A 27,566-nucleotide genomic window follows, 5' to 3' on the forward strand; every position below is an offset into this window, starting at 1 on the left:
AAGTAGATAAATAGGTACTGTCGTGGCGGGAAGGTAAATGGTGTTTCCATGTGCTCACGGTTTTCCGTTGCACCAGAAGCAGTTTAGTCCTGCTGGCCACATGAGCCGGAAAGCTGTCTGTGGACAAACGCCGGCTCCCTTGGCCTGAAGCGAGAAGAGCGATGCAACCCCACAGTCGCCTTTGACTGGACTTAACTGTCTAGGCGTCCTTTACCTTTTTCACCTCTCACATGCAAGAAACCAACAAGCAGGACCAAAGGACAAGAGGACTCTCCCCTTCTGCATTTTCCAGCAAATGGTATTCATAAACATTGCTTGCCTCCGACTATTGAGGCACACATAGGCATCATGTCTAGTAACTATTGTGAGCCTTCTCCTCCACGAAGTTGTCTAATCCTCTTTTAAAACCATCCTTGTTAGTGTCAGTCAAGTCAGTCAAGTACTTTATTATGGTCATACACCAGCATTAGCAAAACATCTAAATAAATAGCATAACAGTATGAATCTAAGCCAATAATTATTAAATAAATAGGAGCAAGAACCAAACGTAGGTTTAAACATATACATGGAATACTTAGTTAAGCATAGATAATGGGTGAGTAAAAATTTATAAGAAAAGTTAAAAGATCAGTTAACACAGCTATATGGGGTGGGGCTTCAGAAGCGCGGATCTAACAGTATGGGCCCTCAGTTTAGGGTTGAATTGTATAATAATAATAATAATAATAATAATAATAATAATAATAATAATAATTTATTATTTATACCCCGCCCATCTGGCCGGGTTCCCCCAGCCACTCTGGGCGGCTTCCAACAAAACATTAAAATACAGAAATCAAACATTAAAAGCTTCCCTAAACAGGGCTGCCTTGAGATGCCTTCTAAAGGTCTGGTAATTGTTGTTCTCTTTGACATCTGGTGGGAGGGCATTCCACAGGGTGGGTGCCACTACCGAGAAGGCCCTCTGCCTGGTTCCCTGTAACTTGGCTTCTCGTAGCGAGGGAACCGCCAGAAGGCCCTCGGAGCTGGACCTCAGTGTCCGGGCTGAACAATGGGGGTGGAGATGCTCCTTCAGGTATACTGAGCCGAGGCCGTTTAGGGCTTTAAAGGTCAACACCAACACTTTGAATTGTGCTCGGAAACGTAGCATAGACCATTCTTCATCAAATATCTAGCATGGCAGTGCAAAATCTGGTGACTGAATATGTGACTTCTGGGCTCTCGTCCTGTAATAATAGGGAGATGTTGTGTTGTTCTGAACGCCCAGGAAACTTATATAAAATGGGTTGGATAAACCCAGTTCGAATGTCTATATAATACTGGCAATGAAGAAGGGCATGATCCGTTGTTTCCTGCTGCCCAGAGCCACATGGGCATTTCCTCTCGTCGTAAGGTATCATCCTAGTTAGTGACTGTCACTGCCTTTTGTTAAACTTCCATAGTTTTAACTATGTGCTATATGTACAGGAGCCAACCCCTAGGGGCCACTCTGTTTTTCCAACCCCTCCCCTGACAGAAACAAGTTGGGGAGGGCAGAAAATGGGGGAGTTTCTGGTGGGTGGGTGTGGGTTTTTTGGAGGGGGCGCTTCACATGCCTCTAGAAAATCAGCTCTCAGTACGCTAACCAACAGGTCAAAATTGTGGGGTGTGGGTTTGATGGAGGAAGTTGTGGTTTAGATTGCTTTGGTTATTTTATGCTTGGTCATTGCCTGAAAAGAAGACAGAGAGAAGGAGCAGGAAGCATGACTTGGGTCAGCTCAGAATTACTCAGTAGCCTCACATGAACTGGAACGGCGCAAGGAGTCTGTACTAAAGCTAAGGGGTTGCCCACACTTCCTTTTTGTCCTGTCCTAGAAAGCACAGGTCCAAAAAGTTTTCTGCTTGACCCATGCTTCCTAGGCACAGGTCTGAGGTCTTTCCCCCCTTTGCCCTTCTCCTTTCCAAGGAAAAACCTGCTCTAAATCAGAGAAAATCAATCCGGAGAGAAACACGGATTCTACCTTTATCTTTGCCTTTTTATATATCTAGGATGTGCAATCTGTGGCTTCCCAGATGTCCATGGACTACAGCTGCCATCATCCCTGAACATTGGACATGTTGACTGAGGCTGATGGGAGTTGGAGTCCAGCAACATCTCAGATGGAAATGGACAGATATCCTAGTTTTAGTTTCTCTCAGTTACTTCATTTTCCAATCTTAAATTCAGTTCTCCACATTTCTACATTTCTGCAGCAACATGTGTGTGTGTCTGTGTGTGTGTGTGTGTGTGTGTGTGTGTGTGTGTGTGTGGTGTGTGAGTGAGTATGTGCAATTATCAGTATTTTAGTACAAATTTATCCCAACAAGGACATTTTTGTATGCAATTTTGACTAATATACACACGTTTTCACTAATGTATGCATTGTTTCCCCCTAACGTGGATTTTGTACACACTGTTTTGGTTAGAGGAGTGCATCACAAAATTTGCGGAAGAGCAAATTGCAAATGATAGGTGTGCTTCAGTTCCTCTATCAATTCAAGAAGTTCTAAAACTTCTAAAAGGATGTCATATAGAAGAGGGTGAAAGGTTTTTTTCTGCTGCTCCAGAGAAGCGGACACGGAGCAATGGATTCAAACTACAAGAAAGAAGATTCCACCTAAACATTAGGAAGAACTTCCTGACAGTAAGAGCTGTTCGGCAGTGGAATTTGCTACTAAGGAGTGTGGTGGAGTCTCCTTCTTTGGAGGTCTTTAAGCGGAGGCTTGACAGCCATCTGTCAGGAATGCTTTGATGGTGTTTCCTGCTTGGCAGGGGATTGGACTGGATGGCCCTTGTGGTCTCTTCCAACTCTATGATTCTATGATTCTAAGTGTGAGTTAGGCAGTTGCTCATTAAAATGCAAGGAACAATCAAACAGTCTCTCCCATCCTGAATCTGAAGAGCTGCAGGTTTACAGAATTCTGACTCCTGCAAAACAAACATCAAGGAAGAAATCACACCTCATCTGTTCATTGGGAGCATCGGGGGTCAAAAAAACCAATAAAGCAAAGATGAAAGCCGCCGTATGTTCAGTGTTTGCTTTCCATCTCTCAAAGGGCTTTTCTCGCCAGCAATCCTGGGGATTCCCAGAGGGACGCCATATGATCAGCTTGGAAAAGGAAGTGACTCTTCCTCACATATCCCACATGGGAGATAATTGACAGCCGTGGCATTTGCTTGGGCACTGGGGTTTGCCTTCGCCATGCTGTTATCACTTTAATGCTCCCATGTGGCTGGGCGAATACCCACTATGTGCCAAGATTATCTGCCCTTCTTTGGTAATCTAAATTTACAAGGGCTAATTTCGGGCAGGGTGACGTAAATCGCGCACAGATGTCAATACTCTGAGGGAAATGAGTGGGTGCAGATAGAAAGCTGGCCTTAGGAATGATTTGTTTATGGGATTTTTGATCTCACAAGATCCACTGTGTCATTTGTCTGAGTGACAAGAAGTCAATTATTCTTCCTTTAGGGCAAGAGATACTCAAAACTTTTTTTATTTATTTCTGTGGTACATGATAATACCGTAGTTCCCTGGGAAGAGGGATCCATTGTTAAATCACCCTGGGAACTGTAGCTCTGTGAGAAGAATAAGAGTCTCCTAAGAAACCTCAGGGTTTTTTTAAAAAAAAAATATTATTTGGTTTTACATTTTAACATTTGCATTCATATATAACTCATAATCATATACAAATAGGATTCTCTGATTTCCTTTTTTTAAATAATATATTTATTGGATTTTTTTTCAACAAACAACATAAAAACAAAACCAGAAAAACAATACATACATACACAACATAACAAAATATCCACAATACCAAAAAAAAATCCAATTAATCTTATATCTCATATCTCTGTCGACCTCCTCCATTCCCTTCCAACTACGTATCTAAATATCACTTCCTTAATGCTTTCCAAATCTTGATTCCAATCTTTTTCATAATTATTTAAACCTATTAACACTCTTAATTCCTTATCTATACAATAAATCGTTCATACTTATCTTAAAATATAAATCAATTCTAATTAAATCTTAAAAATTCAAATCCATAATATCACTTATCTAAATCTTAATCCACAATACACTTAACTAACATTCTTCTCCAATCTCCTTTTGCTTCCAAATCTGTAACTAAATACTGCTAATCTTTGAATCCCTAGATTTCCCTCCATGGGTTTCATAGTTACTCTTTTTTTTCAACTGCATCGTATAGTGTTCTCTATATTTCCTTAAAACTCAATTGTTACCATAGTTCTTGTTACATTGCGAGTGTTCTTTAAATCCTGCCAATGTTTTTAATCGTTTACAGTGTTCCTCTAAATAACATACAAATTTTCCCCAGTCTTTATTAAATATATTGTCTTCTTGGTTTCTGATCTTCCCAGTCATTTTTGCCATTTTGGCATAATCCATCATCCTTGTTAACCATTCTTCTCTGTTATGGACTTCGTCTTCCTTCCATCTCTGGGCCAGAAGTATCCTTGCAGCCGTTGTTGTGTACATGAACAGTCTTTCCTGCTTCTTTGGTATTTCTGGACCTAAAACTCCTAATGAAAAAGCTTCTGGTTTCTTTTCCACAAAAGTTATTTTAAGCATTTTTTCCAACTCATTATAAATCATTTCCCAATATGCTTTCATTGTCTTGCACATCCACCACATATGGTAGAATGTGCCTTCTTTCTCTTTGCATTTCCAACAAATATTTGTAGCTGTTCTATAAGGGTAAAGGGGGCCCCTGACCATCAGGTCCAGCCGTGTCCGACTCTGGGGTTGCGGTGCTCATCTCGCTCTATAGGCCGAGGGAGCCGGCGTTTGTCCGCAGACAGCTTCCGGGTCATATGGCCAGCATGACAAAGCTGCTTCTGGCGAACCAGAGCAGCGCACGGAAACGCTGTTTACCTTCCCGCCAGAGCGGTCCCTATTTATCTACTTGCACTTTGATGTGCTTTCGAACTGCTAGGTGGGCAGGAGCTGGGACCGAGCAACGGGAGCTCACCCCGTTGCAGGGATTCGAACCGCCGACCTTCTGATCAGCAAGCCCTAGGCTCTGTGGTTTAACCCACAGCGCCACCTGGGTCCAAACATTTTTGCTAATTGTTCTATACATTTTTGTTCTATACATTTTTGCTAATTTAGTCGGAGTTAGGTACCAACGATACATCATTTTCATATAATTTTCCTTCAATGTACAACATGCTGTAAATTAAGAAGCCTCAGGTTTCTTAACAAACTACAGTTCCCAAGATGCTTTGGGGAACGTGGTGTGATACTGCTTTAAATGTGTCCAAATACAAAACAGAGTAAAAGAACCGAAATATAGCAATGCATCCCTCCAATTTTTACCCACTTCCAAGCAGTGAAGAGGCATTTCTAGGCCGAGTTGTCCAAGGACACCCACTGAAATAAATAAATAAAGATGTAGAGCCTACCCTACTGTTATGTACTGAGCTGAATCCTAGAACAATAGGATCCAGAATGCAGCAGTCTGATCGGTCCACAGGAGCCACCCAATCCAGCTCCAGGTGGAAGTGAATCAGCAACCTGATTGGCCTGCAGGATCAGCCAATCAGGCTGCTGGCAGAAGTGAAACCGCAACCTGATTGGCCTACAGGCACAGCCATGAAGTAGCCAATCACGCAAGGCCCATTGTGTAAATAATGCATATAAGCAGACGTTTTGGGGAAAGCGCCATTCTTCTCTTCTTCTTCTGTTGCTGCCACAAGCTGAATAAAGAGCATGAAATTCACTCTCAACTCCGAGTATATTTCACCTACATACTTTTCCTGCAACCCAAAAGCGGAGGATTGGGATGAGGAAGAAACATGAGTCACTTCCCTCACCTTCCTCACTGCATCCACTGAAGATATATCCTCCAGCATTTCTCTGATGAAAATAGAGACGTCCCCTTCAACATTTATATGACGAAAATAGGGACCTCCTGGGGAAAGCAGGACATTCCAGGATCAAATCAGAAACCGGGACGGCTTCTGTAAATCTGGGACTGTCCCTGGAAAATACGGGCACTTGGAGGGTCTGGGGAGGTATAAAGCAACTCTTGAGCAGATATGGATCTGACCCTTGGGTGGAGGCAATGACACCCCAGTCCCCAGCTGAGATTGCCACCATCCGCTTTCCCACCAGTTTCTCTCCTGCTCCTATCAGCAGCAGAAGTTCCTGGCGCGCGCGCGCGCACACACACACACACACACACACACACACAAAAATCAAATGCTGGAATGCAGGAGCACAGAGCCAGCCCAATCATACAGGGAAACTAGGCCGCCTCAATCCAAGTGCCAATAATTCCTGAGGTGCCTGTCACAGCCATGAAAATGTCTTGGAGAGAGTCGTTGCCTAGGCTTTGGGAGGGGATGAAAGGAGGCGTCTTAGCAGCTCATCAACTGGATTATGGCCCCCGGGGTGTTTGTGTTGTCATCAACACAGCTTTACAAATGGTTGCGGCAACTATGATTTAACATACATGCCGACTTCATCGTAATTATAACAGTCTGTCCTTTCTGCATTTCATTTCTCTGGGTTCCTCGGCACTTACAACATTTCGCTGCCACACACACACACACACAAAACCTTTAAAAAAAGAATGTGTATATGCCTTCCAGTGTGAGAGCAAGTGTGGTGTAGTGGTTAAGAGCGGTAGACTCGAAATCTGGTGAACCGGGTTCGCTTCCCCGCTCCTCCACATGCAGCTGCTGGGTGACCTTGGGCTAGTCACACTTCTTTGAAGTCTCTCAGCCTCACTCACCTCACAGAGTGTTAGTTGTGGGGGAGGAAGGGAAAGGAGAATGTTAGCCGCTTTGAGACTCCTTCAGGTAGATTCCTCCTCCTCCTCCTCCTCCTCCCCCTCCTCCTCCTCCTCCTCCTCCTCCTCTTCTTCTTCTTCTTCTTCTTCTTCTTCTTCTTCTTCTTCTTCTTCTTCTTCTTCTTCTTCTTCAACTGTTGCTAACACTTGTCCATAAGATGAAGTGGATTCTAGTCCACTAGAGTTTATGCCATAGTTTTCATAGAATCATGGAAGTGTAGAGCGGGAAGGGACCCCAAGGGTCATCTAGTCCAACCGCCTGCAATGCAGGAATCTCAGATAAAGCATTCATGACAGATGGCCAACCTCTGCTTAAAAACCCCTGAGAATGGATTTGTTAGTTTGCAAGCTGCCAAAGCATTATCTGAAGATAAAGGTGCAGAAGACAAAGTTCTGTCCAAAAAAGAAGATGTTTTAGTATGGTTTGGGCAGTTTGTTTTAAGCATGGAAGCTGAGCGCATTCTACCCGTATGTAATTTGTGCATGTGCTGTCCCTAACGTGGTCTGTCATATAAGTGTTTAAGAGGCACAAATGCCTAAGGTGTCTATTTGAACCCACACTCATTTTTAAAACTGAAAAAAACTTTTCAACTCTATTTTTTTTGTGTCTGACTAAAAAGCCCCACCTTGGTTCTGAATGAGTCCAGCTGTCCATAGCTTGATGTTCCTTAAGCCAGGCATATGATAAAAGGGAACAAAAAATGTTTTATTGCTGATTTGCGAGCTTGAGACTGCTCATTTGCCATTTACAGGTGTGAGTGCCTGTGGAATTGTAGTAATTGAATAGCGGTTTGCGATTTTAGCGATTGTACAGTAACTTTTGCGGGCTTGAAAGATCAACGGCTTAAGTTGGCCCGGAGTTACAATTTCCAGATTCACACCATCACTTTGCTGTCCCCATTTAAAAAGTAATAGGAATAATATTTGGATTTGGCAAATAGGCCGGTTCCGGATGGAGACTGTGGTCTAAAATGTGCCTGATTATCAAGAACCTCTCACTACAGCCCTCAGATAGTGACGTGCTTGCTGTTTTCCATTGCTAAAAGTTCAAACTTGAACCGCAATAATGCCAATTCACTTCTGGCCTCCGGGTCTCTGTTAAAGTCAGCCCTGGCATTTGGCAGAGTGAAGCGATGGCCTCGGGTGGCAGATGTGGTGGGGAAGGCATCAACCGTTTCCTTCTGTTGTCACACTGCCTGCTCTCCTGCCCTTTTGCTACCCTACTGCCTTTGGGTATACTGAACAAGACTGTCCCCTTGTCCGTGTTGGAGTAAGGACTAGCTTCCAGTCCAATTGCCTTGACCTCAGGCAGCAAAATGTCTTCAGCTCACGCTGTTCTTAGAAACAAAGTAGACACTGAAAGGGCAAAGAGATGACTCATTCCAAGCCAAACAGCGTGTTGCATAAATTAGGGAAATCCAGCAGCATGGGGACAAAAGAAGAGGCATCTGTTGCCAAGGGATGACTGGAGGGGCTCTACTTTTTTTCCTCCTGTACTTCTTTCTGCCAGGAAAAAGTATTTTTTACAGGACACTGAAGCAAATTGTGTGTTAGGGGTTTGGGAACAGCAGAAGCTGCCCAAGTCAGTCCACCTAGCTTAGTACCACTGCCTGAAAACAGCTGTCAAACGTTTTTTGGTGTTTTCGTAAAAAATGATCAACAACTTTGGGGTGTCCTGGTTTTTACTTTTTGAAATATGGCAACCCAGGACCTTCTGAGCAGCCACCAAGACACGGACCTTCCTTGGTTTTGTTTATCCTGAAGAACCTGTGAGGCCTTCAGGAAACATTCACTTAGGCCAGGAGCAGCCATGGTGTTATGAGTTCAGACAGGACAAGTAAGAGTATTGATTTTCTCCTTGACACTCTTCCTTCTGCCCATTCATTTACCTTCCCCTCTAGTCCCATTCCTGCACAACCGCCAAGGGCAAGTTGTGAGGTGCTCACTACGTATCTTTGCTTTCTCTCATTGCTTACTCCCTTGGAGAGGGCACGTGAACAGGCAGCAGCTACAAGGAAGATGAGCAGCAGGCCCAGGAAGTGCCAGAGGTCAGCAGAGGACAACCACATGTCAGTGGTAGATGGAGCCAGAGGCCCAAAGTGGGTAATGCAATGGACATGATTCTTACCTGCTGTTTGCTGCAGAACTGTCCCAGACAAGGAACCCCCAGGCTGGCTTATGAAAACATGACAAAAGGGGTTGATGGGCCATCTGAGAGGAATATTTGGGTCTGAGGAGACAGATGTTCCCAAGGTGATGGGGCATGTGTTTGAGGTGACAGGAGAAGGGAGTCCTGAGGAAGGGTTGCAGGGAAGAAGAAGAAGAAGAAGAAGAAGAAGAAGAAGAAGAAGAAGAAGAAGAAGAAGAAGAAGAAGAAGAAGAAGAAGAAGAAGAGGAGGAGGAGGAGGAGGAGGAGGAGGAGGAGGAGGAGGAGGAGGAGGAGGAGGAGGAGGAGGAGGAGGAGGAAGGAAGGAAGGAAGACTAGGGTCCATCTTGGACAGGCTGGCTGAAGGCAGGCTGGGAGGGATGCCCTGGACTCCATGGCTGCGAATGCTGTGGGAGACAAGCTCCTCTGGAAATGACCATGCTGTAAGATCTGGACTCCCTCCATGCAGACTGAAGGTGTAAATAGGCAAATAAACCCATGGGCTCTTACCACCACTCAGCAGAAAGAGGTGGGGGCACCCAACCTTTGTAACACCTGCCTAAAAGTGGTAAAATTCCAGCCATGTAGGAGTATGAAGCTTCTTGACACACATCTCTCCATCCATGGGCACTGCAGTCGCACTGCGGAGCACCTTCTCAAAGTCAGTAAGTAAGGCACAAGATTTTAGGAAGGCGGCCCAAGGCTCTGACCGGGTTCTAGAGTCCTCCCTCCTCCTTCTCAAAGCCAGGTTAGTGCTTTCCCAGCTTTGGGTAGGAGGTTGGAGGGCTCTAGGACCATGCCAAAGTTTCACGCCTCCCTCCCAAACGCCCATGCCTCTCTTACCTCACTTTGGGAAAGCAGCACAAGGGCTGGAGAGGGGCATCACAGAGGGCACCATGTTGTTGTTGTTGTTGTTGCTGCTGCTGCTGCTGCTGTTGTTGTTGATAATAATAATAATAATAATAATAATAATAATAATAATAATAATAATAATAATAATGTCCTGCCCATCTAACTGGGTTTTCCCAGTCACTCTGGTTGGCTACCAACAGAATATTAAAAAACACGATCAAACATTAAAAACTTCCCTAAACAGGGCTGCCTTCAGGTGTCTTCTAAAAGTCAGATAGTTGTTTATTTCCTTGACATCTTATTGGGGGGAGGCATTCCACAGGGCAGGTGCCACTACCGAGAAGGCCCTCTGCCTGGCTCCCTGTAACCCCACTTTTCACAGTTAGGGAACCGCCAGAAGGCCCTCGGCTCTGGACCTCAGTGTCCGGGCTGAATGATGGGGGTGGAGACGCTCCTTCAGGTATCCTGGGCCGAGGCCGTTTAGGGCTTTAAAGGTCAGCACCAACACTTTGAATTGTGCTCGGAAAAGTACTGGGAGCCAATGTAGGTCTTTCAGGACTGGTGTTATATGGTCCCGGCAGCCACTCCCAGTCACCGGTCTCACTGCCGCATTCTGGATTAGTTGTAGTTTCCGGGTCACCTTCAAAGGTAGCCCCATGTAGAGTGCATTGCAGTGGTCCAAGCGGGAGACAACTACAGCATGCACCATTTTGACGAAACAGTTTGTGGGCAGGTAGAGTCTCAGTCGGCATACCAGATGGAGCTGGCAGACAGCTGCCCTGGACACAGAATTGACCTGCACCTCCAGGTCTGCCACTGCTCCATCCATATTGCCTAAACTCTCTTCCTCCATCTTCCCTTCTCTTGTTTATCCATGCTGGAGAAAACATACATGCGTTCTGCTATTGCTTTACACCATCCTATGCCTAGGTTTCTTGAAAAGCACGTTATGTTAGGGTATTTCACCCTGGCGAGTCCTTTGGTTCTGTTGCGAATTATGAGCAAAAGCAAGCCACATGCTTCATCTCGACACGCACGCAAATCCCCAGTGCGATGGCAGCAGAGGATGACATAAATAAGCACATTGTCATTAAGACTGTAGCTCAGGACCATTTGACATAGCGGAGCTTCTGGACTTCGTTAACCGTTCTGGCCGTTTGCAGACATGCCCCCAAGACGAACATCTGATGGGTTTATTGATGCAATGATGGGCAATAAACACACAGGTCCGGTCATCCACTAACACAGATTGCTGTGTAACCATGAAGCAGTGAGGAAATAATGTTCAGGGCAGCATTACCAAGTGAAACCATGTTAAACGCATGGCTTTCATTTGGCGAAGAGGAAGGTGGTGGAGGAGGAGGAGCCACAGGGAAGCGATCTGCACAATGGCGAAATAGAGGATTAACCCTTGATCTCCACATTGTTCCAATGAATATTGCCCGTCCTGGAGTTGCCATTGCCCCAGGTAGGAATAGGGTAGAAATTCAGTTTGGTTTGGATTGTAACACAGACTTACCTAACTTCCTGGAAGCATCACAGATTCTTCAAAATTCGCAGTTCTCTGAATTTTGTGGTGCCGTTCCCCAATCTGAAAATACGTAGCGAAATGTGTGGAAGTGTGTATCCGTGAAAATGCCATACCAAAAAAAAAATGCACTATGTATAGGGAAATGGCTTGCAAAAATGTATTTATTAAGAGAAAGGTGTGCCGAAACACTGACGGATTTTTTGTTTAAAACAGTAATAATCGCAAGCTGATGGGGTAATGGGGCAAACTGAATTGAAGATTAAAAAATAAGAAACTGTTTAAAAATAGGAAACTGAGAGAATCTGAAATTGACAGGTTTGTGTCCATCCCTAGCCCTTGGATGGAAACTCCTTTCCATTTGCTTGCTTCACTTGTATGAGTTCAGTGCTCAGTTGCAGCCCTTAAAGAAGGGATTATGTGGTCCGCTGGGTTTCTGGGTACTCCCAGCATATCATTCCTGTTCTTTAGGCCAGGCATACATAGGCAAACCCGGCCCTCCAGATGTTTTGGTACTACAACTCCCATCATCCCTAGCTAACAGGACCAGTGGTCAGTCCCAAAACATCTGGAGGGCAGAGTTTGCCTATGCCTGCTTTAGGCTGTTGCAGTTCAAGATGCTGCTAATGGGACAAGAGTACCGGCGGAGTGTGTCTTCATGGCACCCAAGGGTGTAGTCAGAGGGGGCAGGGAGGGGCAGCTGCCCCCCCAATCAATAAAAATCAATAAAAACCAGCCCAATCAAATCAGCCCAATCACACCAAACATGAGGCTAAGCAAAGGTCTGCTCTTGGCTTACCAATCATGGTTTGTTCAAACAAAACAAACCAGGATCCCTTGTTCGGGTATCTTCCTTTCATGTTACCCAAGGTATATTCAACAGCAGGTTTTGACAATAACTTTTGCCAGATTGCTGCTTTCAACTATTTTATCAGATGCCCAATGGTTCTCACCCTTACCACCCTTTGTGGGGAGAAATGTGATGTGCAAAACACACTATAAAATCTGTTTTGTGGGTGGGCCAGAGTCTGAAGATGGGATCTCTTGGAATCACCGAATTATTATTATTTTATTCCTTAGCTTTGTGTCGTTTTCCTATTTCTGCTTGCTGTTCAACATGTCCCCCTTCTCTCTATTTAGCAACAGGGAACCTGTGACTCTCCAGACATTGTTGTTCTATGGCTTCTATCATCCCTGAGACCATCAGATGTATTGACTCATACCTGCCAAGTTGCTGTCAGAGAAATAAGGGACCGGGCCGGAAATAGCAGACCGGAAGTAGTGCTGCGGCCATTTTGGAACTGGGCGGAGCATGCTCGGAAGTGACTTTTGATGCTGCTTTGCCCAGTTCCAAAATGGCCACTGCGCCAGAAGTTGCACTGCAGCCATTTTGGAACTGGGCAGAGCAGCATCAAAAGTCGCTTCTGAGCATGCTCCGCCCAGTTCCAAAATGGCCACCGCACCAGAATAAACCGGGGAAAAACAAAAAAAATCCGTTTTTTCAGCTAGGAACAGCTGGAAAAACAGGGATTTCCCGGGGAAAACGGGAGACTTGGCAGCTATGATTGACTTGGGCTGATGGGAGCTGGAGTCCATCAGTTTCTGGAGGGTCCCGCAGCACATTATGGATTCAGGCCTATTATATATTTTAAAAATTCTTGAAAAGCAATCCCTGGCATCTTTTCTCCACTTGCGCTGTCCTCTGCCTTCATGTAGCTAGAGCCGGGACTGTCTTCTTCCTCTTAGGACACACAGATTCTAACATCCTAGCACTTTCCTGCATTTCATCAGCAACAAGATGTCTTTAATTTACATGCTTCTCCAAAATGCACCCTCTGAGAATACAAAGACAAAATTTCATACAGATGGGAAAGACTTCTCATTCTCCTCGCCACCTTTCATGTTTCCCGGGGGCCTAAATAAACAGTCCCCTGCAGAATCCCACACAGGTTTTTAAGCTCCACCATTTTCACATATGTTAACTTCACTCCTTGTTACGCCTCAGAAATGAGGCACGCCTGGCAGGAATTTGGACTTCAGTGGAAGAAATAAACGACAAACAGTTGGCATTTTGTAGCGTTCATGGTATTATTCTCATTTGTAAGTATAAATAATGGGGTTGGTACATAACAAGAACACGTCATTATATCTTTCAGATTTCTAAGTAACATTAGGAATTCTAAATGGCGAGCAGACCACAGACCCAATTTCCCCATGTGGATGAAAACAATGAAGGGGTTTCCTCAAGTATACCTAGGAAAGAAGAATATAGGTGATTCTGCACCTTCCTCTAGAAGTGAACATCCTGGCGCAGTGTCCTTTCTCATTCTTTTTCAATTGCACCCACAGGAGAAGTGGTGATGGGACAACAATGAGTGGTCAGAGAGAGAAGACAGGGAAGAGGAGGTGTTGGAAGCTGAAGAGGCAATAGGACTTAGTGAGCTGGGGGAGTCTGTGGCAGAGAGCAGTCAAGAATCAGAGGAAGAAGCTAAAGCAGGGGAGTGGGAGAAGGGAGATCAGGAGGCAGAGATGAGTTAGAAGATGAAGAGTCACAGGTATCTCCCTCTCCTGCTGAGATAAGCTCCCCTCGCTGCTTGTCTCCCAGAACCAGAAGAGACATGAAAAGGGTGGAGGAGAGGCTGGCTGCATGCAGGCTCAGTCTCCAATTGCTCGTCCGATTGCTTGGAAGAAGCCCCGGAGAGGAGGAGGCACAGACAGGTTTGGGGAGACAGGGACCTTTAGTCTCAGCAACTGATTTTCTGGAATAAGACCTACAGGGAACAAGCTGCTGTGTTTATTAGGCCACCTCTGTGAAGGTCGTGTTTTTGAACTGTGTGATTTACTGACCAGCTCACTCTGTGGCACACAGTGTCTCTGAGCATTTAAAAGTGCTGGCCAAAACAACAACAACTTACCACTAGTTAAGATGATAGAAAATAAACCCAAAGCTATCGAAGAAACAGTCTACTAATCTGTAACAGGCTCTCACAAACTCTGTGGATAGGAATTAAAACCGGATGCTGAAAGCATTTCAACAGAAGCGAGTCCCACAAAATGCAGTTGAGCTTGCTTCATAATAACTTTGCCGAGTACTTCAACCACAGAAACAATGCATGCTATCTCCAGGTAGAAAAATCCAACTATGCGATAAAACCTGAGAATTGTCTAAGGGTTAGGTTTCTGTCCATGGCAAGACGGGAACTTTTTATTCCTCGGTAATAAAAAGTAACAGCTCAAAGGAGGAGGGGGACACAAACAATAAAATAGATAACAAATATCCAAACAAAATCTCTTCCATTCAATAACTTCTGGGATGTGCTTGGATTTGACAAAGTAACATATTATAAATGGGATACCCCTCAAATAACAAAACTTAGGCACCAAAGGTGTCATGGACTTTGAAGACGCTCAAACTCAGAACGAAAGGGAGAAACGTGCTAAGAGGAAGGCACGCTTGGCAAATCCACACCGTGATCAACTCCCACCCGGAAACCTATGTCTCCACTGTGGAAGGACATGTGGATCCAGAATTGGCCTCCACAGTCACTTACGGACTCACTGTTAAGACCGTGTTTATGGAGGACAATCTTACTCAGCTACGAGTGATCGCCAAAGAAGAAGACATTTAAGGTACCGGTAATATCACATCACTTTAAACAGCCAAGAACAGTATCATCGGAACTGTAGTTTGTTAAGAGGGCTAGGCATTGTTGGAAAACCCCTCTTCCCTTCCCAGAGCACAATTCCCAGAGTACAATTGCCCTGGGAAGTGGGCTTGACCCTTGAACCACTCTGAGAACTATAGCTCTGTAAGGAGAGCACTGGGACTCCTAACAACTCTCAGCACCCTTTACAAACTACAGTTCACTGGGTCTAAAGTGGTATGATACTGTTTTAAAGTGCACCGTGGAAACACTTTTCCATTGGCTTATCCCACAAAGCTGCCACAAATATTTAAAAGCCCACCAGGCGTTTCTGGAACTACCAACCCACCAAGAGGGAGGACAATTATCCTGTAGGAGAGATCCAAGCTAGCCAGGGCCCTACCCTGGTGGCTGTGGACCTTTGAATGTTTGCAAGAACACTGTGGGATGAATCTATGGCAAAGCAGCTCCCACAGCATGTACTGCAACATCTAATGAGCACATCTGTCGATTCCAAAGGAGATCAAAACTGACCGTAGAATGTTTTTCACTCTTCTCTCTCCCTTTGTAAGTAAGGGCTTGCCCTCAAAAAAACTTGACCTCGTGAATAGTCCTTGAAATCAATGAGAATTACTGGCACGTGGCAACTATTCACCAAAGTAAGAGCAACTCGCCCCAAGAGAAGTAACACAGATATTGAGAAGGCTGTTGAAATTGTTCCTCTAAATTGATTGCTTTTCTTCATAAATGCAAAGAACAGGTGCTCTTCATACTGGAGAAGGAAAGAGAAAGAGGTGTCAGATGTGGAGAATTTTTACCATTTTTAAAAAAGTGACAGTTTGTTTCAGGCTTTGTTGACAACTTTTTTTTTATCAGTCCATATTCAGGAACTTAACATGATCTGCCAAAATTAGCAGATAGTATTAATCATGATTTATTTTTCCGACCTGAGGTGAGAAACTTATGGCCCTCCAGCTTTTGTTGGACTCCAACTCACATCATCCCTCATGCTGCTTGGGGCTTATGGGATTTGGAGTGCAACATCTGCAGAGCCACATGTTCCCTTTCCCTGTTTTAGACGATGCCACCACCCCCCTCCAACCAAGTCTAAGGTTTCCCAATGCCTAAACTGCCAAAGTTGTGATGATTCTACGGGGTAAGCAAAACTTCCAGGTCATAGCTAATTCCTACCCGGCCCCACAAATATGGCGACCACTGCAGTCATAGCAAGGTCAATTCAATGAGTAAATGCAAAATTACCGGAGTTTGATCCAACGAAGAAGAGATGGGCTTCTGGGGCTGGTGTGGGCTGTTTTAAATCACCCAGGAGTGGACCTGAGGCAAGCCTGATTGTTCCCTCAAGCCCGCCCCTGGAGAGTCCAGCCCTCCACACCAGCCTGCCATTGGCCAATTCAGCAAGTTGACTCAGAGCAGGATTTCAAATCTGTGACAGATATATTCATGTATTGCCTGTATTTTTGTTGGATTTTTTGAATAGTCAAGTTACTTTAGAGCCGGTCTAATGTAAATACTGTCTGTTTAAGAGAAACAGGTGTCTGTGTTTCTGTTAATTGCCCACAGGCGTGGGCTCTGCTTCTTGTATATAAGGCTCTGCCAGAAAGCCTTCTGTATCTCTTAGTTAGATCCTTTCAGTTTGATTCATCTCTAAGTAGATCACTCTCTCAGTTGTTCTCAGTTTAAGAGATTCCTCAGTTGAATCTTAGTATGATTGCTTAGTTATAATGCTAGAATGCTGTTAATTCTTGGGCAGTTTAATGGGAGGTTTGTGGGAGGTTTTGGAAAGTGGGTAGATAACATTGCTAAGAGAGAAAGCATTTATCTTTAGTTTAAAGTCTCTTTAGAGTCAGTTTGTTTTGCAGTTAAAGAAACCCAACCGTTTGTATTTTCATCTGCATACTTTTACAAGTGTGCAGCTACCGTAGTAAGGGGTTTCATATAAGGGAGATAATTCCCTACGCTCTTGGTGGTGCTTTCTTAGCCAGGTCAACTTCTGACTGCGTATACTCTGCGTGAAGCGTACTTTAAAGGGCCGCTGTAAAACTGGGATCTATGATTTAGGTTAAGCAAGTTTCCATACCCAGTTTTCTCCAATATTATTCTTATCATATATATATTATTATTCCAATAATTTTTGCTTATCTGAGCAAAAGAGGGTTTAAAACTATGTAAGAGTGAGATTTTCTTCCCCAGTTCTAAGACATGGCGTTGCATTAACTTCTAGGTCAATTTGGGGCGGCTTGCAAGCAAAATGTCTTCCAAATGACAAGAAGCCATACCAAAAAAATGTGGACTCACCTCTGCATTTTGGTTTGTGCTGTGCTTTTCTCTTTGTGACTCTCCTTGTGAAAAACTGAGAGGGGAAACAAATGGTAGCAGTTAATCTTCCACCTCAAATTATTCAGTTACCTCGTCACAGATCTAAGGTACCAGATTTTCCCAGTGGAAACACAACCCTGGTTGAGTGCGTGGAACCCCCTGGAATCTTGTTTTCGCTCAGCAGAGATTGGATGTGGTGCGCAAACTTTGTAACAATATTGATACCCTGGTCTTCCTGCCAGGGCAATGCCCGTAGTTTCCCCTCTGCCAATTTGATCCTCAAAGCAGCTCGGTGCGGTAGGTGAGGCTGAAGAATGGTGACTGGCCAAAGGTCACCTAGTAAGCTTCACGACTGAGTGGTGATATGGACCTGGGTCTCCCCAGTTCTAGACCTACATGCTAAACACATCACACTTCATCTTGCCTCCTATCTGACCCAGGTAAGAAACAGTTTGCCAAGAAGCAGCAAAGGCAGTTTTGTATAAACATGTCTTCAGGGGCCACTTGATGGAGCCGAGCCCTGAGATCCGCCAGACTTAGGTCATAATGGTGTCATTGCTCATTGTGTTGTAAAAACAGAGACATTTCAGCCAACCTTGTACATCACTCAACAGCGGCAACATCAAGTGATGGGTTGCAGTTACAAAACAGTCCTTGCAGATCAAACAATAAGGACAAAGTTTATATATCACTATTCATCACTTATTCAAACAATGAAGCTTGCAGCTCATTGGAGAGTCACATGTTCCATCAAACAATAATTTTACCAGAAGCAAGCCTCACATATTTGAATCAGCCCACCATTCCTAAGTATGACTGGATACATATTTTTGTTTCCTGAATGACAATCCAAGGCAGAAATCCAGCAGGATGCCTGGAACACCCTGGCATTTTAAGGAATGTGTTTTCTGAAGATGGCACCTTGAAGGTTGCTTTGCACATTACATTATGTGTTGAAAAGAGGATGCGCAAGTGACTCATGCGTCTTTTTGTGGCTTTCGTTTGTGCAAGGAGGGTATTTTATTTGCATCCCTTCCTTACAAGGAGAGGTTACAGCTTGCACATCTTCTTACCAGAAATGGATGAGAGAAACAAAAATAGATACCGGAATCAATTCTGCAGTTCCTTGAAACATGCAAATCTGCCCCTGGTATTCTACTGGACCTCATATGGAAATGTAGCTGGCAATTGTCTGAGTGTAGGGTTGCCATGTGTCCTGAATTTCCCTGATGTATCTGGAATACTGCAGTCGGAAGCAGTGTCTGGATGTATGTCAACCCATGTTCTGTTTCGTGAATTTGCCAAAAAAAAAAAAGCTCAACAACTTTTCTGTCCAGAGTGCATATGGAAACATTGCCTTTGAAGAGGCCAGACCACCTGACTCAAATAAGTAACAAATGGGCAGACTGCAATACTGTCCATTTGTATAGCTACAACTGGCATGGGTTATATAAATGAAAACCACTTGGGTACCTTCTAACATGTAAGGTTACCCCTGCTGGGCATAAGCCATGGTGAGCTGAAGTCTTCTAGAATATATCCATCTGTCAGAGAATGCCTTGTTGTTGGGGCTCTGTTGGGTGAGCAACAGATAGAGAAGGAAATGAGGAAACAGATAGGAGTATGGACCTGGATTATATTGGATATAAGAGTTCAGACACTCTACACCCTTGACCTAAGCAGACCATTTTGGACTAGTAAAAATGGTTATAGAAGGGGTGGGGCATCTCCTTTAGGACCACATTTCCCGATAGATAGCCATGTGGCTGCTTGCCAAAGAGGATCAGAGCTGCAGAAAAAAGTGGGTGGAGCAACAGATGAAATTCTTAGCTTTGTGCAAGAAGCTACAGTTAGACCAGATGGGTGGGAGCTTGCCCGCTCTTGATGGGGTTACACTCTCTCTGAAGGAGCAGGTACATAGCTCAGGGGTATTTCAAGATCCATTGCTGTCACTTGAGGCTCAGGTGGCCTCGATGGCACAGAGTGCCTTCCATCAGCTTTGGCTGGTGCCCCACCCTTGCTCCTACCTGGATAGGGATAGGCTAACATCTGTTGTCTATGCTCTGCTAACGCTCTAGGTGAGATGATTGTAATGTGTTATGTGTACATGGAGCTGCCTCTGAAAACAGTTCGGAAACTTCCGCTGGTGCAAGACAGTTTGAGCGTATTGCACAAATCCTGGCCCAACTACACTGGCTGCCAATTAGTTTCTGGGTCCAATTCAAAGTGCTGGTTTTGATCTATCAAGCCTTAAACAGCTCAGGGCTGCAATAATTCAAGGGCCACTTCTCCCCATGTGACAGAGTCCGAACCCTGTGATCATAATCTGAGGCCCTTCATAGTGTGCCTCCTCCACAAGAGGTCCAGAGGATGGCAACATGAGAACAGCCCTTTTCTGCATTGGCACCCCCAAGGAGGATCGCCTGACACCTTCATCATACATCAGTGCCAGGGGAAAACGTTCTTTTTCAACCAGGCCTTGGTCTAATTAACATTCTATGTTCTGGAGGTTGCATCACCAAGCCAAGATTTTACAGTCTGTGGAAAACAGATGAGCTTAGGTGTTCAAGTTGGTCTTAATAAGATTAATACAAGCTGCAGGAGATGGGAGATTTGGTAGAACATTGAAACTGTGAGTGAGTTCGATCAACACCATGTACATTTCTCGCTTGAAAAGAAGTTCAGAAGGGAACGTATTAATAAGTTGTGAATCTTCCTATCCTTCAAAGTTTCCTATTAACTCCAAGGGAGGAAAAATTAACTGCATACACTGAATATTCAGCTTAATTAACTATTTCAATGTACCCAGAGCTGCTTTCATACATGGAACAATGGCCAAGCCAATTTGTTCTTCTTCACAAATGTCTAAAATTGCAACACTCAAGCTCCACGCAACATCAGACAAGCACCTGCATCCTAGCACAGATTAGGGTTGCCATATTTCCGCTGCTGTTTCCGTCGTCTTGCCATGCATCCGGGTTTTTCCTGACATTTTGCAATTTGGCAAAATTCCCCCCTGACGCCGAAACCAGGACATGGCAACCATTGTAATGAACAATCAGGGTGAGGAAGACTCTGAACAGGGAACAGCTTTGGATGTTATTAGAAGCTCCAGCTAATGCATGCACAAGCCCTTTATGCAATCATTCACACGTCCAGGAGGAAACTTGCTACCGGTTTTCAGAAAGCTTGTGCATCTTCCCCTATGCAAATTATTCTATGCTGTTACCATAGAAACTCAAAAGCCAGAATCTCAAGGTACTGGTCCAGCAAAGAGCTGATACTTCTAACTATCCCCCAAGCCACTCTGAGCCAGCATGCTGCCATATCCCCAGGGCTTGCATAACCAGAACACCCCAACCCGGAAGCTAGATTCCACTGCTACATTGAACCTTTCTAAAATAAATAAATAAATTACTTTTTAAGACTTAGAAGAAACAGATCCCTCTGCCACAATATAGAGACCCTGCTGTGTGAATTCATGACATACTTAGGTTACATGCTTTATTTACATGGATTCGTACCTGATAAAACTTTATGTCCCAGGAGGCCCATCATGGTCACAGTCAACACAAGCAATGCTATTAGAGATAGGATGCTTAAGGAATTTTCGTCACGTTCCTGACTCCGAGTAGCAGAAACTGGAAAGAAAAAAATGTCCTCGCGTTGTAGTCGATAGATACGTTTCGAGAATACGTAGTCCTTTCATATGAGGGTTGTCTCTGTTAGAACATTTGCTACGCCTTGTTCTCGGCGGTGCCAAATCAATAGCTGAAGAGAACATTGTCAATCAGCAAGGACTGCATTTGATCCTGCCTCTCACAGCCTCCAGGATCACGGTAGGTTCCACCACCAAGACAAGCCCAGGGCCGAGCACATGGGACAACTGTGGCTGCAGACCACACATTATTTTACTTGGCTGTGGGCTATAGTGGCCAATATAATACTGTTATCAATACTTACTACAGGGCAAATCACAGATGTGTGAAGGGATAGAATAGTCTACATCTGTCCTCCGTCCCTTTTAAAAGAAAAAGAAAAAGGGAGGAAGGTTATTACCTTAGCTCAGGTTTTTGTTTTGTTTTGTTTTGTTGGTGAGTTGAATGTAACTCCTCTATTTTCTTGCAGTGATAGATCTGCTATCTAGGCGTTGACGACATAACGTTTAGCCACTGCCCATACCAGAAGCAGCTCCCTGGGTGGGGCAAAGTCATTACCGTAGCTTCCGGGCAGGTGAGTCGCTATTGTTTATCAGAAGGGAGAGGGGCGAAGCAGTGGGGAGGCTGGCATGGTGCAAATGCACCAGCAGGAACGCCAAATTGAGATTTGCACACTGTCAGTCTCTGTGACGCCTCTATTTTCCGCTCCCATAAACAAAAGTGACCCACCTGCCAGCAACCTAGCATAGCATCTTCACCCACCCAGCAAGCCACTTCTGATCCAATGGCATGCGGTCAGTGGACTAAGGCTAGTCCCCTAAATGTTCCCAATAAAATAAAGTATTTGTTATGTACTGAGCTGAATCATAGAACAATAGGATCCAGAATCAGCAGTCTGATTGGTCCGCAGGAGCCACCCAATCCAACTCCAGGTGGAAGTGAATCCGCAACCTGATTGGCCTGCAGGAGCAGCCAATCGGGCGGCTGGCAGAAGTGAATCTGCAACCTGATTGGCCTGCAGGAGCAGCCAATCAGGCTACTGGCAGAAGTCAATCCACAAACTGATTGGCCCACAGGTGTAGCCCTGAAGTAGCCAATCACACAAAGCCCATTGTGTAAATAATGTATATAAGCAGATGGTCTGGCACGTCCTTCCCAAAGCCCAGGAATCTTCTGCCTGGCTTAGGGAGGCTGCTGGTGCCTTTGTCCTTAACTTTTCCCCTACAAAAAAAAAATCACCACACACAACTGTTCTGATCCATCTATTCCATTTCCTGAGGGATGTTGTCTTTGTGATCTAGCTTCCCCAGTTTCTCCCTCAGCTACAGTCTTAACATTTTTCCAAGGAGGTAAATGCATCCCCCCCCCCAGATGCCTTGCCATTGCTGCTGCAATAAGATGATAAAGAACTGATGTGCTACTTCCCCCGCTAATTATCATTTGCATGCTAGCACAGAAAAGATCCTTCAAAACAAAAGGCAAACCTGAATGCAGATGTCTGAGCCACATGTTTTGCCTGAAATGTTGACATACGTTGAACTCAAGCCAGCCTGTGAAAGAGGCAGAAGCAAACAAAAAACAAAAAAAACCACATTAGCCCAAAGGCAACAGAGATGCCTCCTTTTCCTATTCGGCCATGATACTTATTTGACTGTGCCACAAAACACAATGGTTTGCATTGCATTGACAGGCGGAGTTCCCCCAACCCCAGGCAACTCCCAAGTAAAATAATGACCCAAGACAACGTGCTATGGGATTAAAATTGGCCACAACGTTATTAAATCTCAGATGTAGGGAGACCTTGGCTCAGGCATTGGCCGTTTATTCTACCCAGTTTCCAGCCAGGGATCAGGGAGACATCAGGGTTATCCAGAATGTGTGGGGATTGTGCTGGCTCTGGAGAACATATGTTCAAGCAGAGAGCCCGCCCCCCGTTTCGCCGCTGTCGCGGGGAGAGCAATGACAACCTCTCAGCATATGGCCAATGCCTCCCCTCAAGACCCCTTTAACTGGGAACCCTGGGATCACCGCCGCAAGGGGGTGTGGGTCACCACTTCACGCCCCCCCCCCCATTTAGGGAAGATGGACTAAAGGCCAAGGCCAGAAACCATCAAAGTTGTGATGTTTTGCTATGGGGAAGGTGAAACCTGCCAATGCAGGAAAATTCCTTTCTGGCCCTTCAACAGCGACCCTGCCATAGCAGTGCCTGCGTACCTGTGGAGAAAAGGTTAACTTGCAAAAAAAAAGGCTTAACTGGGGGAGGGCAGGGTGGGAGAAGCTCTGGCACCAACTGACGCTTCGCAGGTAAGATTCACCTTCTGTTGTGTGAGCAGGGTGGTCCCTCCCCCTACCTGTCTGATCCCCTGGCAATGCCTCCCCAGGCAGGATTGGCTGATTGGCTGAGGTAGGCAGAGACCTCCAGGTATCCAGCCTGGGGAGGGCGAAGCCAGCCCGTACTACCGGGAGCTACACTGGGATCTGGGGGGCTGCGCGCGACCACACAAAAGGCGCCCCCCCCATTTAATGTGGGGAGCGGTCGTTGATGAAGACACTCACCCTTTTTGGTGTGTCCATGGAGCATGCTAATCCTGTGCCAGTTCTAAGTGTGGGGAACCTGTGCCCCTCCAGATGTTATTGGACTCCAAATCCCATTAGCTGCAGCCAGTATGGTTAATGGTCAAGGGTGATGGGATTTGGAGTCCCATGTGCTGCTCTGGTTCGCCAGAAGCAGCTTAGTCATGCTGGCTACATGACCCGGAAGCTGTACGCCGGCTACCTTGGCTAGTAAAGCGAGATGAGTGCCGCAACCCCAGAGTCGTTCACAACTGGACCTAATTAATGGTCAGGGGTAACTATAACATGTGAAGGACACACAGCTTCCCCAGCTGTGTTGTAAGCCATGTGTTCTGTCCATGGACAAGAATGGGTAGAATCTAGAATTGTAGAATTGGAAGGGATCCTATGGGTCATACTTTATTTGGAAGGATATTTCTGCTAAGTGCTCTGTGCAAATAATTGTTCATTGTAAAGTCACTGAGAGGATGTGGTAGCAACCATTCAAAAACAAAATACAGGAACTCTGTGACTCGAAATCTACATGATTTCACAACATAACGTAGCTGTGCAGAACGTATCAATTCCATAATGGTACTTGAGGGTTGATTGGGGGGGGAAATGATATCCCACCTCACAAAAGTAGTTAGTTGTTCTTTTTTTAACTTGGGTCTTTTGTTTCCCACTGACTGAAATGGGTATTCTCCTGCATGCCACACTTCTCAAACTGTTTGCTTTAAAAGGATCTGACAGACGCAGATCAAGCATTCAGGATTCACTTGTAAGAAAGGAGAAATAAAAAATGGCACAAACCACTGAGATGGGCTGGTGGATTCCAGTAGAGTTGCATAAAGATGCCTCTGTTTTGTTGCATACTTGAACGGAAAATTCTGCCTCGGCAGCTTGCGACATGAAGGAAACTTCTATCCATTTGTCCATCACAGCAAGATTCATTTCCCAAGCTGAAACAGAAGTAGAAAAGCAATCTATGTTACCGAGAAGCGATCCTAATTAGTGACACTTTTGTTTTTGCCGTTTAATACTTGCTTCATTTTTCAGCCAGCTTCATCACTGAAGCTTAGAGGCGACCGCAAAATGTCCGCCCTTTATTTAATCTATCACATTATGAGGTCCGTGCACCTTGTGTCCAGCAGCATCGAACACCGCACCAATGCTTAGATACTATACCAATTAGTATGTTGATTTTAATAAACTGCCCTTGGCAAATGTTTTATTGGAATGAGACTTGTTTGCATTCATCTGTCTCGAGAGACAATGGAGTGTGCCTCTGGTGGTGAAGAAGGCAAACTGCTGGAGAATCACAGCGCCTGCTGTGGCTGCAAAGACCAGTAACTCATAACCGCTGTGTTGTTTTCGCTGCATTAGCACCACCGGAGTGACCTGGGCAGTGTGTATGCAAAGGCAGTTTTAGGGTGGCATGACCAGTGTGGTGGCACTGGGTACCATGGTGCTGGGGATGCCACAGCAATGCTGTGGAATGGAGCGTTAGAGGTGGGGGCACTGAATTTTAGCGTCACACACTGAAATTTGAGAGCCCAAAGTCCACCGCTGGTGTATGGAGGTCCAGGGCTGCCCAGACAACAAGACCCAACCCCTCTCGGTCTTGCTGATGTGGTGCAAAGGAAAGCAGAGCGATGAATTTGGCACCAGCTTGGCTGCAGGAGTTGGCGGGAGGAGGCGTACAAGACGCCACCCAACCGACACCAAGGAAAACACCGTAATTCAAAGGATACAGTTCCTCATCAACCACGGTCCTTCAGATCTAGTCTTAGGAAAGAAAAAAAAAAAACCACCCTGCATTATGACTAGGCAGCTCATTCCACTATGACTGCCATTGAGCCATTACAAATGTAGAAAGATGTTTGTGATCTTACCTTGGGGATTTCCACGAGCAAATGGGCATCGAATCCAAGAACCGTGTTTAGTTGCAAACTAAAAAAAGGTTTTTTAAAAAGAAGTGATTAGTTACACTGGGGTGGGTTTTTTTTTTTTTTTAGCCTAATCTGAATTTCTAAATGGAATGTAGTGATGAATAGAGGAGCGATGGCTTTTATCTTAAAGACATTGGGAATTGGTTCCAAGTCAATATCCATAGGATTCTGCTGTGCAGAAGCTAGCAGAGTGGTTCCCTAATATTTGCCCTGGACCATGGACCACTTGAAAACTGTTGAGGGTCTTGGCAGATCACTTAATGATTTTTTCCGCCTGTTGTGGCCATAGCTGCCAAGCTTTCCCTTTTCTCGCGAGGAAGCCTATTCAGCATAAGGGAAAATCCCTTAAAAAAAGGGATAACTTGGCAGCTATGGTTGTGGCAATTGCAATGTTCTGTGCTAGATGCTGTATGGTTTTGGATGTCATTTCTATTGCTATCAAAAATACAGTCAAAAATCAACATGGATATTGAATGCAATGGACTTGTTGTGTTCCGTCCACAAACACACCTCGGACCACATGAAGGAAACTTGAAGACCACCAGTGGTACTTGCACCACAGTTTGGGAACCCCTGTAATACTGAATTGGTGGTTAGGGGGAGATTAGATTTGGGTGCTTCTTCCCAACAAGCTAAATAATTCCAATGGAATAATACAGCCTTCACAAAACCAGTGCTCTCTGAACTGCTTCTCAAACTGTCAATACATTTCTAATGATGGCCGTCTACAGAGGGGACAGGGTAGCTTTTCCACAGAACCCAGCCACAATATTTCTTTTAATAAGTAGAGCCAAGGGATGATTCATAAGGAAATAATGTACAAGGGGAAAAAATATATACCTTCATGCAAAGGTTTGGCTGCGCATCAACTCGAGAATATTTTACCTGATTGAAAAAAGAATGATCAGAGAGTTATTGGCATTGTCTGAGAAAAACAGGCATTGGCATAGCTAGCTTTTTAGATGCATTGGAAAGATTATTCATTCATAAACATTGCAAAGATGTTCTTTGCTGAACTGAAAGCTAAGCCTAACTGGGTGTAAACCTGACTTACTAAAAGTTGACTTGGTGTACATCAAAAGCCTCGGGTGGATGGAATTTTTAGTGAATGCATGGAGTGCAGAGGTGGTACCCTACTCACTGGCGGAGGAAGAGGAGGACAGGGGGAGCGCACTGCCACCGGCAGCGCGGTCCTAGTGGGGTGCCATCGTGGATGCCCCCACCCACCAGTGCTGGGCACCATGCCCCCAGGATGCGCACCACGCCCCCGGGATGTGCAAAAGCCATGGCCCTGCCTGCTCTCCGCCTCCCCGGTGCCAGAGCATGAAGCTCCGCCACTGGTCCTACTCTGAACCTTTGTTCACCCGACCACTTGAACACATCCTAGGCGCATTCAGACTGATGTGTATCTGCATACAGCTTGTGGACACAGGGGTAGGAATGTCCAAACAGATTTATCCTTCAATCCCCCCCCCCCTGTCTCTTAACATTTTGCAATACCGTCCTCCACTTACAAAATATGTCCAAAGATAAACGTTGCTAATTGAACAATGAAAGAGAGTAATTAATTCTCCCAGCATACCAGATCTAAAACAACAATGTATATGAAGGACTACACACGTGAAATGGATATTATAATTATAAAATGTAACAGAGGCCCTGTTTGTAAGGAGGAAAAAAATGTTGCCAGCTGTGAGAATGGACTAACGACAAATGAAGGATGACAATCGGACATTAAATAAGAGACGATGTGGCTATGAGAGGAAATGATCAACATATGTTAGCAACAGGAGCAGGAAACCTGATTTTAAGAAATTGTATTAAATTAATTTGGTTTGATTTGTAATAATTTGGAAATTAATTTATTTATTTTTAAATAAAAAATATGTACCAAAATGCACATCCAGTCACATATCTTGTATCCAAACGCATTCAGAATGCCTATTTCAGAATGAAATAATGTGTTACTAAAATTAGCAATAAAAAATTCTATTTTGTGGGGAAAGGATAAAGAAATTTGTTTTCAAAGGAGACCAACGCTTTTTGGCCAATTAA

At 44.8% G+C, this 27,566-nt stretch overlaps 1 protein-coding gene across 1 annotated transcript in view; it reads right to left on the reverse strand.

Annotated features, from left to right (window-relative positions):
• Positions 1-13,437: 13,437 nt before the first annotated feature.
• Positions 13,438-27,566, reverse strand: part of IL17REL (interleukin 17 receptor E like) — a 51,646-nt gene continuing 37,517 nt past the window's right edge. Inside the window, exons 11-18 of the mRNA XM_060279419.1 lie at positions 26,352-26,396; positions 25,455-25,512; positions 24,373-24,521; positions 22,491-22,556; positions 21,311-21,368; positions 20,872-20,988; positions 17,327-17,381; positions 13,438-15,782 (exon numbers count right to left, since the gene is read on the reverse strand). Coding sequence (XP_060135402.1) covers positions 15,752-15,782; positions 17,327-17,381; positions 20,872-20,988; positions 21,311-21,368; positions 22,491-22,556; positions 24,373-24,521; positions 25,455-25,512; positions 26,352-26,396 — 579 coding nt within the window. The 3' untranslated portion in view covers positions 13,438-15,751. The remainder of the gene's footprint in view (positions 15,783-17,326; positions 17,382-20,871; positions 20,989-21,310; positions 21,369-22,490; positions 22,557-24,372; positions 24,522-25,454; positions 25,513-26,351; positions 26,397-27,566) is intronic.

The sequence above is a fragment of the Zootoca vivipara genome, chromosome 10 (genome assembly GCF_963506605.1).
Source record: "Zootoca vivipara chromosome 10, rZooViv1.1, whole genome shotgun sequence".
NCBI classification, from domain to species: domain Eukaryota; kingdom Metazoa; phylum Chordata; class Lepidosauria; order Squamata; family Lacertidae; genus Zootoca; species Zootoca vivipara.